General features: G+C 36.2%; 1 protein-coding gene across 1 annotated transcript in view; it reads right to left on the reverse strand.

Moving 5' to 3' along the window:
- Positions 1–12,462, reverse strand: part of MRPS27 (mitochondrial ribosomal protein S27) — a 41,922-nt gene that overhangs the window by 22,179 nt on the left and 7,281 nt on the right. Inside the window, exons 3-4 of the mRNA XM_056513147.1 lie at positions 11,951–12,021; positions 9,978–10,036 (exon numbers count right to left, since the gene is read on the reverse strand). Of these exons, the coding sequence (XP_056369122.1) occupies positions 9,978–10,036; positions 11,951–12,021 (130 nt within the window). The remainder of the gene's footprint in view (positions 1–9,977; positions 10,037–11,950; positions 12,022–12,462) is intronic.

The raw sequence follows: 12,462 nt of genomic DNA on the forward strand, positions 1-12,462 counted from the left end.
ATGCTCTCACAGTAGCTGCTACACCGTGTCCACCCAGTCAGACAGCTTGTTGACTTTGGCACACGCAATGTAGACAAGGGAGAAGGTGATGGTGCCCATTTTACACAGAGATGTCTTGCTGCCAGAGGCCATCTACTTAGCTTATAGCTCCATTTAGTCCAGCTCTGCTCACTCCCCAGGGGAGCTTTGTAAAAATTTTTCCACTTTTTAAAACAAAAACAGTAGCTACAGAAGAGAGAGCAAAATAAATGTCAACATAAAGAGGATCATCATAAAGTTGACTTTGGAGATTAAAGGCAGCTTTATATCCACAACAATTCTTGAACAACAGATATTACTCATCTGGTACTCAAAGGTGAAAACCTGCTTGCAAATCCAGATGCCAAAATCTGTGTGCTTTTGGCCTGACAAGTTCTAGACTGAAGGGAGTGGGGGTGTGGGGGGGAAATAACTAAAACCCCTGTTCACTTTTCAGCATGAGAAAGGAATTATTATTGGGTCTACATTTACAGCTGAGCAAACACGCATTTCTATCAACTGCTGTCTTGTATATCCCTTTCCAATTTTAACAATAAATCCAAGAAAGCATTCATTGTTGCTGCTTAAATGCTCTCTAAACTAGATCCTGGGTCTAATCCTCACCTGGTCCAAAGAGAAAACACAATAGTTCCTCCAAGCTACCACGAATCTGCCTCAATCAGCCAAGGACCTGGCACACCACAGATGCACATGATCATTAATTAGACGAAAGCTAGGAGGCAACGACAACCCCAGTACCTTTCAAAGATCTACAGTCCAGCAACCCACAGAGATGCATCAGTGGAGAAGATGGAAAGCAACTGCTGAAAGCAGCCACAGTGTTATTTCTGAAACAACCAACTCCACAGTTAATTAAGTCCCTCAGGCTTTCAAATTGATGTAGGAAAGAAGAGACAGAGAGGCAGCTGAAAAGCCTGGAAACATTCTCCTTCAGGGACAGGGACACCATCAGGATTTTAGGAAACAGGCAACGGGATAAAATCAACTGACAAGTGAGGCTCGGACTTCTATCTAAGCTTTTTCCACCCCACCCCACAATGCCCTCCACAAAAAAATCCAAAAGAAAGGTAAGGAAGGGACTATTCAGGCATTAGTTAGGAACCAAGGATTTCACCAAGTAAATCTCAGAAACAGAAAGAGGCTACAGCAACTATGGCAGAAGGAACAGTTGCAGGTAGCTCAGCAGAGTGCTTGGTGCAGAAAAGCACAGAAAATGCAACTGGACTCATTCCAGCAGACAATTCAGATACATTATCTGGAGCATGCAGCTTTAAAAATAGCTCACTATTAAAGCAACATTTAAACAACAAAAAAAAAAAAAAAAAAAAAAAACAAAAAAAAAAAAAAAAAAAAAACAAAAAAAAAAAACAAAAAAAAAAAAAAAAAACAAGCAAACAGCCGACCAAGCAACCAACATAGCAATCAACCAGCAAAAAAGTAAGCACCCTGAATGACAGTTTTAGTTTGGTTTTGTTTTTTTTCATTTTGCTACTGAACATCTTATTTTCAGAAATTTGCATCTTAAATTAACTTTTCTGGTAAACAATAAGTGTAATAACCATGACCTTTGCTTACCTACTGATTCAGTACTCCTCTATCCAATTACAGCTAAGCATTGTTTCGTGGGTCTGTCTGCAATCAAACTTTTGCCCTTAGGGAGAATACTTTTTCACAGGCACAAACGTATATGCAAAAATAAGCAGATACGCAAGACAAATAAATGCACCTACTTTTTTGGACATTTCTGAAGATGGAATTATTTAGAAAAAAATGGAACCATTGGAATACAGTAACATAATTGACTTTTCAAAATTCTGTATTACTCGGGCCAAAAAGAAACCTACAGTCTTCCACAATCTGTTGGATATAATCACGTAATTTTCTAGATGTCTTGATAACTGAATGCTGACATCATAACATTTTCAATTCTACAAAAGCATAAACATCAACTTCTTTAAAATAAAAGGCAGCTACTTGAAAATTATCATGCCTGAATATTTACAAGCTAAAGAAAGATGCATGCTAATGTAAATCTACCTCCTCCCCATCATAATAATTTTCATTTGGTTATAAAACCATTTTGTCTAAAATGGAGTATGACAGAACAAAGTAAGAGCAGATCTGTTACTGTGGTGCATTACTCCATCTCTTAACATGGTCATCTTAAATATTCTTTTCATTTCCAAAGGCTTTCACCTTCTTGAACCTGTATCACACCTGCTATCTGTTACTACACACTGTGCAGCAATGTGCATCAAAACTACAGATAATCTGAGCACAACAGATTATACTGGATGCACTCTACTGTATCATATTACTAAGATGAACACCTTCACTGTTACCAACAAAGCTTAGAACACTTTTCTTGACTACGAAGTCTAGTTAGACGGTATAGTTCCTTTTTATGTGCTTGATCACACCATAGTCATCTTAAAAGCCTGTAAAATAAACCAAGATTTTATATAACAATGATTTAAAACTAAGATCATACAGACATTTCATTACATATAGCAAAATGAAAGGATGTCCTCACTGAAATATTGCATAAACCTCACAGGCTCTAAATACTCACCCTGTTCTTAAAAATTGACTTTCAATAAAATTATCGCTCTCATAAGAAGCTCATCCACACACTCCATTTAAGCGAGGTACGGCCTTATTCACTCCTTGGAAAACCACCTTTAACGGCAACAAAATAACATCCCAACTTACCTCAGAAACAACCTTTATTCTTTCTTTTACTATTGATTACTGTAAAAGAATCTTGATCAATGACATTCTTAAGACACTTTCTGCCTGTTCTGGAAGCCCTTAGACTTTGTACTTGACCCTCTGTTTATGACATTTAAACTGCTCAGCATTTTGAATATGCTGGTTGCAGTAGCACAAAAAACCTGAATTTTCCAACATATAGGATAAACGCTCTCCCATTTTTAGTCTATTTTATTATTTCATATGTGCTGAGTAAAAAAAAAGAAAATAAAATGGCCTAATATTTTCATTTGAATTGCCACTCCACAATCCATTGCTACTCAGCACTACAATTCTGTAAATTAAAGCTAACAAAAAAATCAACAGAATTCTTATTTGAAAAAAATAAACCAGCTCACATGCCCCACAGATAAAAATCTGTATTAATTGTATTTATTTCCTCAGGAAACATATACTGTACAGGTAGCTCTACAAGCAGCATAACACAAACCAGAGGAGGTTACTAGTTAAGCAACTGAAAACAGAATTTTTAATAACTATAGCCCCTTCTACAGCTGCAGACAAAATATACTCCTTACTCTTCTATGTTATGTTTAGTTTAGCCCCAAAATGAGTATATATATCTCAAAACAGCAGGAATGCATGCTTACCACATCTACATTAATATAGGAATACAAACCAGCCCCAACAAATACAAAAATCCTGACATACTGAGAGTTTTATTTCACCAAATAAGAAACAAGATTTCCTAAATTGCTACATTTGAAATATAAAACATTTTCTAAATGCTTTCCATGCTGTATTTAATATATTTGATGTTTACATACTCATTAAAAAGGTGAACACTTGCAGAAAAGTAGTACTTTCATTTAAGGTTCTTTCTCAGAGGCAGCTGTCCACGTCAGGAAAAACAGCATTCTGGTAAATATTTATCTCTTTTTAAAAAATAAAATCAAATATAGAAAAAAAAAGCTGTAAAGAAATATCTGTAACCATGGAAGTATCTATACAAGACTGTCTTTGCTCAGTAACAAAATGGTTCCGAAATGAGTACAATCCTTCCAAAGAAATGAAATTCGTTTGAAGAACTTGTTTTCTGTTGCCAGAAAACAGCAGTAAGGCTTTCTTTAAAAAGATAATTTAAATTATAAACATGAAATATTATTCAAATATTTTATTTAAATTAAAGTTTCTCCCTTTCTGATTTAAACTAAGATCAAGTAAACAATTCAGATAATTCTAACTCTATCAACCTATCTGCAATAAGACAGTCCTGGCCTACATCATGTCAAGATTATTCCATAACAAACAGTTCATAGTTATTTTTTCTGCTGTATTTATTTTGATCCAAAAAGTAAATACTTGCATGACACAGAACAATTATTTAGGCTGATGGATACAATAATCAAAAAGTTAATAATTTTTAAGGAAGGAACCATGGCAGGTTGTAAGCCTAAAAAAAATTTAACAAAATTTATGGATTATGCTGGTAGCTGCCATTTCAACATAACTGAAACCAAAATGACTGCTGTAACATTTAACACTACTTAGGAAAGTTAAAGGACAAGGAACTAAAAAACATTAACTTCATATGCTTTTTTTTTTCTATTTACATGGGATTGGAGACTGGCTTCGACTGTTGCTGCTACTCAGGGGCTGCAGTGGAACCAGAAATTCTTTGCAGGGGAAGCCAGATGGAGTTAATTCTCCAGTATTACTATTATTAGTCATATTAGTCATTAACTAAAACTAGCAAAGGAACAGATTTTTGCTTGTGCTTGTTTTAAAGGTTTTAATCTCTCATAGCCATTTGTATTCATATGAATGGCTCACTCTCTACATTTTTGGCAGCATTTAACCTCTCTCTGGACTTGCAGGATTTCTAAAACATGATGCATGATCTGCCCCCCAGACTGGCTTTGTGCTGATGCAGGGGTTTACTGAACAACTTCTGGAACGCCACTGGATATAGCAAAATTGACCTTTAAGGATGAGTATGGGTCAAACTCTGAAGTAAAACTGCCCTCTTACAATATATAGTTGAGATCTGGTCACATTGTATCTTTAGACTATTTTCAGTAAAAGCTACTAGACAGAAAGCTTTGAGCCGTTGGCAAGAAAGATGCTAGGTGAAAGATACGGAAATTCTGCTCAAACTCTTTTCTTCTGAGAATTGTAATGAAATCCTGTCTTCCAATACTAAATTAAAAACGTATCTACATGGAGTGTGGACCAAGTAATTTCTATCAGTTTCTGAATCTGACTGGCTTCGTCCTTGTATTGACTCCAGAAATACTGTGGATGAGGACAGATTACCTCCAACACTGATATTGCATTCTGTTTGTAGAAGAATCCTTCTTTTACTCGTTTTAAATATAAAGCTTTTAAAATCCAAACGCTTAGCCTTCCAGTATTGGCAACACACAAAAAAAATTAGTGTTGATGAAAAGCCTTCCAACTTTTTGTGCTTTTATATGCAGTGCCTAGAAAATTACTGACCTGTTCCTGCCAAGTTTAAAGAAAACCATATATATAAAAGGACAGATGAAGTTTGAAAAGCAGACGACTGAAAAGGCATGTATTACAGGAAAAGATCCTTCTGAATGCTCTTCAATGTTTTATCTTTACTGATGGTTCTCCTGCACATCACAGCACATTACAACTAATGGCTTTTTCCAAAGCTTCTGACAGTTCAGACTGAGACAAAACATGGACGGATGAAGACAACACTTGTACTTCTGTCATTCACATGAAAATAAATAAATACTATCATGAAGTATATCTCTCTGGTGTTTCCCTTCCTTGTGCTTCCCTACCTTCTGAAAAGCTTCTCAAATCTTTTGCAAATGAACTTATTTTAGAGCACTCAGCCGAGCAGGTGTCCAAGCTGGTAAAATGTACCATTCTGCTAACAAAGTGTATTTTTCTCTTTAGATGCTTCTACCACTTCTCAACATCATTTCAAAATATAACTGCTGCATAACTTGAATAGCAGGCAGTTATTTCCAACTAATTAATTTTTATACTTTTTAACCCATATACTTCTCTGAAGGCACTGAAAACCAAGATTTGATCAGTTAATGAAGTCTATTTCACCTACAGACTTAAGAGAATGAAAACATCTCAAAGGAAGAATTAAATACATTATAGGACTCTGTCTACATCTCTTCTCTTTGTTCTTGATGGTATTCATTATGTACTGTAGATTTATATACAGAAACAAAGCAGCATATTAGTGAGAATGAATGCTATGCATATGTCATTCAGAAATACATTTCTTGGTCCATTATGAAAATTTATTATAAACAATACTTTAGAGTAACAACAATTTCAGACAGTAAGCTGCTTGACTGGTATGAAAGTAAAAGTGCAACCTCTACACTCATAGAACAAACATGCAAATACAGAGAGTGCAGGTGAAAGTCATCTTGCATGTAATGTTTCCCTAAGCAATGACACACAGGTATTATTAGGAAAAAGCACAATTTCATACGTACAGAGATCACAGCACCAAAATTTAAAGGCTGAAATCTGGTCTCAAATTGTAGCTTACTACTATCCAACCTAAATAATTCGATGATTCTATAAAAGATAGTACATCTAAGAATAACTTCTAATCATTTGCTATTGTCCCATTTTGTCATTATAATCAAGTACAGATCCTAGGTAATAAATCCTGCAGTCTGCAAAAACAGCTCTGTTTTCAAAAAAAGATTACTGATCACAGAAAGTGCCACAGAAAAGTAGTAAGAAGATCTATGCAGACTGTGCAAGAATTTGACGAGCACATGCACATTCTCCAGACACTGTGTATACTTTTTTTCTACACCATGGGTCATGGGTCTAATGCAATTAAAAATTCTCTAGAGAAGTCCAAAAAACTGCACCAATTCTTTTCACACACATTGAAAAAAATCTTTGTTGGCATAAAACCTACATACAAAATCAGCAGTTACCTCATCACAAAACCTCTCCTCATTATGCTAATGTTTCAATCATATAAAAACACCCTGATGTGTGAAATACTGACATCTCAGTGAGACAGGACAAAGTACAGCGAACTGCAGATCTTTGATCTGGCTGAAAGTGCTCTGCATTCTGATGAGAATTTCTGTTGGGATCCTAGGAGATGAAAGAATTTTTTAGAAGTCTGACAGTTAACAGAGGGAGTGAGGTATTCAACAGAGAACAAAAAGAGGAGCACTGAAAGCAGATGACATCATGCCTCAAAGTGGCCTTTACCATCTTACTGACATGTTCCACAATGTAGCATAGCAGTTACCACACAGCTATTCTTGAGAGCTCAGATCCTCTGTGGAGACAGTACGGCTGGAGATCTACTGCTTTAAAAGGATAGAAAATTTAAACAGGTCTAAATATAACATACATATTTTATTTTGGGATCCTAAATGCATTATGGTAATGCTCCAGAATACTACTTTTTGAGACTATGTTCTGCCTCACATTATAGATGGAAAGTCTCCAGTCTACAAAGCTAACAAATACAAGATCTGCCACTCCTGTGTCCAGGAAAACACAACACTGCAAGCATGGAAATGCCATTACCTCCCTCTGATTCCTCCCATAGGCAGTTTGCCTTTTGTACCAGGAACACCTTCCAACCTTGTTGGGGTGTTGGAACTGATTACCCTTCCCCTCAGGTTACCGCAGGCTCAAAACACTGGGGGAGAGGTATCAAATTCCCCTCTTTATACTCTACAAGCAGCTAAGGGGAAAACCACAGGACTGTGGAAACTGACTGATTATTTATGTTCAGGCAAACACACATACAGTCAACTTACCAGGCCATGTACACATTTGTTTGCAACTTGTGTACCTCAGAAGACATAAAATATAAAAAAATGGACATAAAAACAGCTCTTCTCTGACACTGCCTTTCTCATGTTCACAAGCTTAATCTCCTTAAATAAAAGAAAAATTGTACTTGGAACTTTTTCATTAAGACAGAAAAAGAGAGATTTCTTGTCAAAGCTTCTCTGCTTCTTAACTTTCCCTCTCTACTGCACTCATTTATGTTTCACAGTGTGGCCACTTACATGGGACATTTTCCAGTGTCAAACATCTTCACAGGTGCAAAGACCTATCTTTATAAAAATGTCTTTCATTTTACCTCCAGCTCAAGTGTAAAATGTAAAGACAAACCAAAGGGTCTGGCAAATACCCACATCTCCTATGTCCTGGAGTTAGAACACTTATTTTCACTTGACAGAGAAAATACTGTTATAATTAGGATTTTTACACGATTTACAGACCTCTCAGTGCTGTTTCACTACTTGCATATATATCCATTTTGAGAATAGTTTTATAGATCAATGCTGGAATGAAGTCTCCTTGAAAATTGATGCTAATATCACCAAAAGACAGCATTTTGCAACACCAAAACAAAGAAGCACAGGGACACACAGAAGAAAAATTCCAGTCAGAGCATGTCTAACAAGCCATGTGACACATCAGTACTTTTCTATTCTCTCATATGGATGACTAAAATCTGTACCAATAACAAATGATTATATTTGATATGCACATAGCTATACTCTCACCACCTGTAGTGTAATTTTATCTAAGGAAAATAGTAAATAAACATGATAGGTTCTGAACTGTAACTCTCTCTACTAGAATGTGTTCTTAAGGACAGAAATCTTGTGGTTTTACCTGAGGTACTAACCAGGCACATATTAAGACTAAGAAGCATATTTCCATGTTAGAGATTCCCATATTGGACTATTTTTTATGCTTCTAAATTTTTGTCACTCCTTCTGAACTTCTTTTTTCAAGAAGAAAGAACCTGTAAGATACATTACAGACACCTCACTATCTGGATTTTATCTGTGCCATTTTGTGACTTTGCAATCAAAACTACCCCACTTTCCCTGGCATGTCAGGAAAGTCAAAGGTCTCTTGAAATCCCTGACCCTAGAGGATCTGACTCCATCAGAGAGGACTTAAGGACATGTGGCATAATAAAGTACATTCAAGAATGTTACTAAAAGGCATTAGATGGCTTGCATTAAACTGGCTTTACCTCCTTCTGTTTCCATCTCTGCAGCTGCAGGATGGAAAACTGATTTCTGACCACAGATTGTGATAAGACTAGTGAAATCTTGATCAAAAGGAATGAAAACTCCACTAACCACCCCTTCGTGAGAGATTATTTTTCCTAGTTTTATTTTTAAATTACAGGATATAGCTAGTACTAACCCATTTCCATTGTTTCCATCTTGAAATTCCAAGGTTTGGATATTGTCTCGATAGTACTACAGAATCAGGACATCTGAAGTCTAATGCAGTCATGTGCTTAAAACTGTGCATATCCTTAAACCAGATATCTAGAAAACACCTTAACTAAAAAAAAAACCCCAATCATTATTATTTATGAGTAACAATCTGACATTATCTGTAAGGATGCTCTCTCATGCGCTTTGACAGGATGTGTCTTCATCATAAAACATCTCCATCATAAAATTTAGTTCTCAAAATATGTGTGCAACTATGATAAAATAACTAATTTATTCTAGTGATCAACAATAATTGCTACCCTCCTGAAGTCAATACTGAGAGGTACTGACTTAAAGCACTAAGCATTCAACCAGACACTACCAGAAAAGGTACCCTGTACACTTTAATCAGCACAAAAATAGTTGCCAAAAACTGTAAAAACCCATGCATAAAATAAACTACACTGCTTATCTGAGAAACATACAAGTACTAAGGGGATAACATACTTCATTCACTTTTGTCTTGATCATCACCACACATTTTCATTCTTCCATGTTCTAAGGAAACAAGCTTCCTTGAGTCCTACACTTAGACATCCAAATATCATGCACTCAATTTAGATAAATAATTACTCAGAGAACAAAAAAAAGTATCAGAAGGAAAACCTGTGAACAAACATTGCTCCTTACACTTTCAGCATCTCTAACATAAAGCACAGCTGGAGGGTAGTTGCTAGTAGTTGCTAGTTCAGTATCTCAGATTAATATGCTTGACAGGAGACAACGCCAGAAGTCCAGAGAAGGCTGCCATAACCACAGAGAAGCTGGCAAGAAAGTCCTTGGCTGTGAGTTTTCAGACAAGTAAATAGGCATACTTTTCAAGGGAGAAATCACAGCCAAGAAGCTGGAAAAGGTCAGTCTTCAAAGGACAAGGCTTCATGGTATTTACCCGTATGACTCAAACTTCATGGTGGGGGAAAAGATGCTTACTTGTAAAGGTAGTATTCGGCTTGATCCACTTCTTCTCGTGAAGAAATGTTGTCAACAAACTGATTAAAAATAAGAAATAAAAGTTTAAAAAGGGAGCACTCACATAAAGCATATTAGAAGAAAATGCAATTACAAAATACATTTGTCTGGAATATTTAAGTGTCTGAAACTACTGGAACTCTTCTGGAAAATCTGTGCTTGCTCCTAATTCTGGTTTCTTCTAGACTGCTGAAACTCAAACCTTTTTAAACTGATGCAATTCCCTTCCTTAATTCTAAGAAACTTTATACATCTTGAAAGGCATCTGAGGATTAAACAACTATAGTCAGTATCCTGCATTTTTGCTGTTCCTCTAAACCTTTTCTCTTTAATTATACCCCTTATTTTAAGCATATATTCAGTTCCTTACATTTTTTGTCACAACTGAGTGAGTCTTGACATACCTCATTGCTTTTTAAAAAAATATTCTTTTCCCTGTTGTTTGCCTGTTGTGCCTATTCATAGTACACATATATATTCTGAAGGACAAGGACAGCAAAATTTTGAATTTCACTATACTTGATAATGGTAGGCAAAAAATCAGCCCCCGATGCTGTACAGCACAATTGTCCTGTCATTTACAATCTTGTCTTCTTACAGAACTGCCAGTGCTATCTGTTACTTAAATTCCAACCAAGTTTTCAATCAGACTTTGTCTTATGGTAACAGTGAATTCTGTTTTCCTGTACGTTTTACTAACTTAAGCATAAAGGTGCTGTAACACTACAGCATCTTTATAATATAATACCTTTAGTTCAGAATAAACAAACGTGTCCTCAAGGTCACTACTTCTCTTTACCCTAAGCCTAAACTAAAAACAATTTCAGCTGACTGGTATTTGGTCTCCCATTTCTTAATTCTCTTTGCATGCTATACACATAGAGATCTCATTTCCTGAGCATGGCAATAGCATGCCCGTGTGCTTTGCCTAAATTTCAGAAAATAAGAATCTGATGTTATCTCCAGGTATTGGAAAGTGAGGCTGCTTGACAATCTGAAAATGCCATTTCTCCAGGGAGGTCAGCCCAAAGCAGGAAAGGAATAAATCTGATCCATAAAAAGGTGAGGAACTCCCCTTTCCCATGTGGACACTGTCTCATAAGCCATGGTCAAGAATGCTTGGTCTGTATAAATGATTGCTCTTGTAACTGAACAAAGCATTCTGTGACTCCTCAGTTAGGGGTGCAAATTATCCTAGTTAGTGATATTACTGAGATAACTCAGCCTCTCTGGATAATTTTGAAACAGAAATTAGTTTGTTGGTTTGTTTTTTAAACAAATGACATACTTATTCTCCTTCCTCATTACAAACACTCATTTACATAGGGAATTTAAAAACACATATCTCTGCTTTTCTGTCCCCTTTCCAGATTAACTCATCCAGAGGATGGAACTGGTTACTAATCCCAGTAAAAATAATGGCTTTGCTTAACCCATGTCAGCATTTATTCTGCCTCATTCTGCTGCCACGAAAGAAAGCTATAAGAGCAAAATAATCCCCACCTCCACCTCATTCTGAAAGAAGCCTGGTACTGGAGGAAGACAGATAGTGCAATATACTAATTCAATGCATTCCCCTCGCAGTCTGGGTTCTTATACAGTGCCTGAGGAGGTTTTAAAGCTCTCACAAAGACAGAAACCAGAGGAATCCAGGAAACACATATTAGGGAAATACACAACCCAGTAACAGTGAAGTTCAATGTTACTGAGAAAAAAAAAAAATCTGTTTTGAAGACCCTATGGTCTGGTACTAACCAATGCATACAAAGCAGCAATAAAACAGCCTTATACAGCAATTTAAGAGTATAACAAGACATTTACGATCCCAGAACTCCTAACAGAACTGATATCATTTATTGCCTCTCAGCTCACTTGACTACACAAGCATTCCACAGTTACTTCTACCAGTTCATGATTGGGATTTGCTTCCTTACCCGGGCTACTGTCAAAGAGCTGACAGGCAGTTTTCTTTCGTAAGTTCTGTCCATTAAGTGGGCTAAGTCAGCTGGAGAAAGCAGAAAAAGCATGTGTTTAATCAACTGACACAACAGGAAAATCCAAACAGCCATCATATAACCTAGAATAGAACCTATGTCTATGAAATCAAATTCTGGGCTCTTAACATACCATTTTAAAATTGGATGAAAACAGTAGTTTCAGTTATTGTTGAACACTTTAACAGAAAGTAATACATGAGAAAGTTCTCAACATGATGATCCTAACTTATTAGAAAAAAAGGGTAAAAAACCTACTCTATGAAGTACTGGGAGAAATTAGTATAAATAAATCATCTAAAACAAAAAAAATAGGCTTTCAAGCCTAGCACATGCTGGACAGTGCTTTAGGCACAGATTTTCATTTTACAGTAAAACAATGAAACACAGAAACATGTAGCACCGTACTGATAAACCTTACAGTCACAAACAGCAATCCAAAGAAATCCTGT

The sequence above is a fragment of the Oenanthe melanoleuca genome, chromosome Z (genome assembly GCF_029582105.1).
Source record: "Oenanthe melanoleuca isolate GR-GAL-2019-014 chromosome Z, OMel1.0, whole genome shotgun sequence".
NCBI lineage: Eukaryota > Metazoa > Chordata > Aves > Passeriformes > Muscicapidae > Oenanthe > Oenanthe melanoleuca.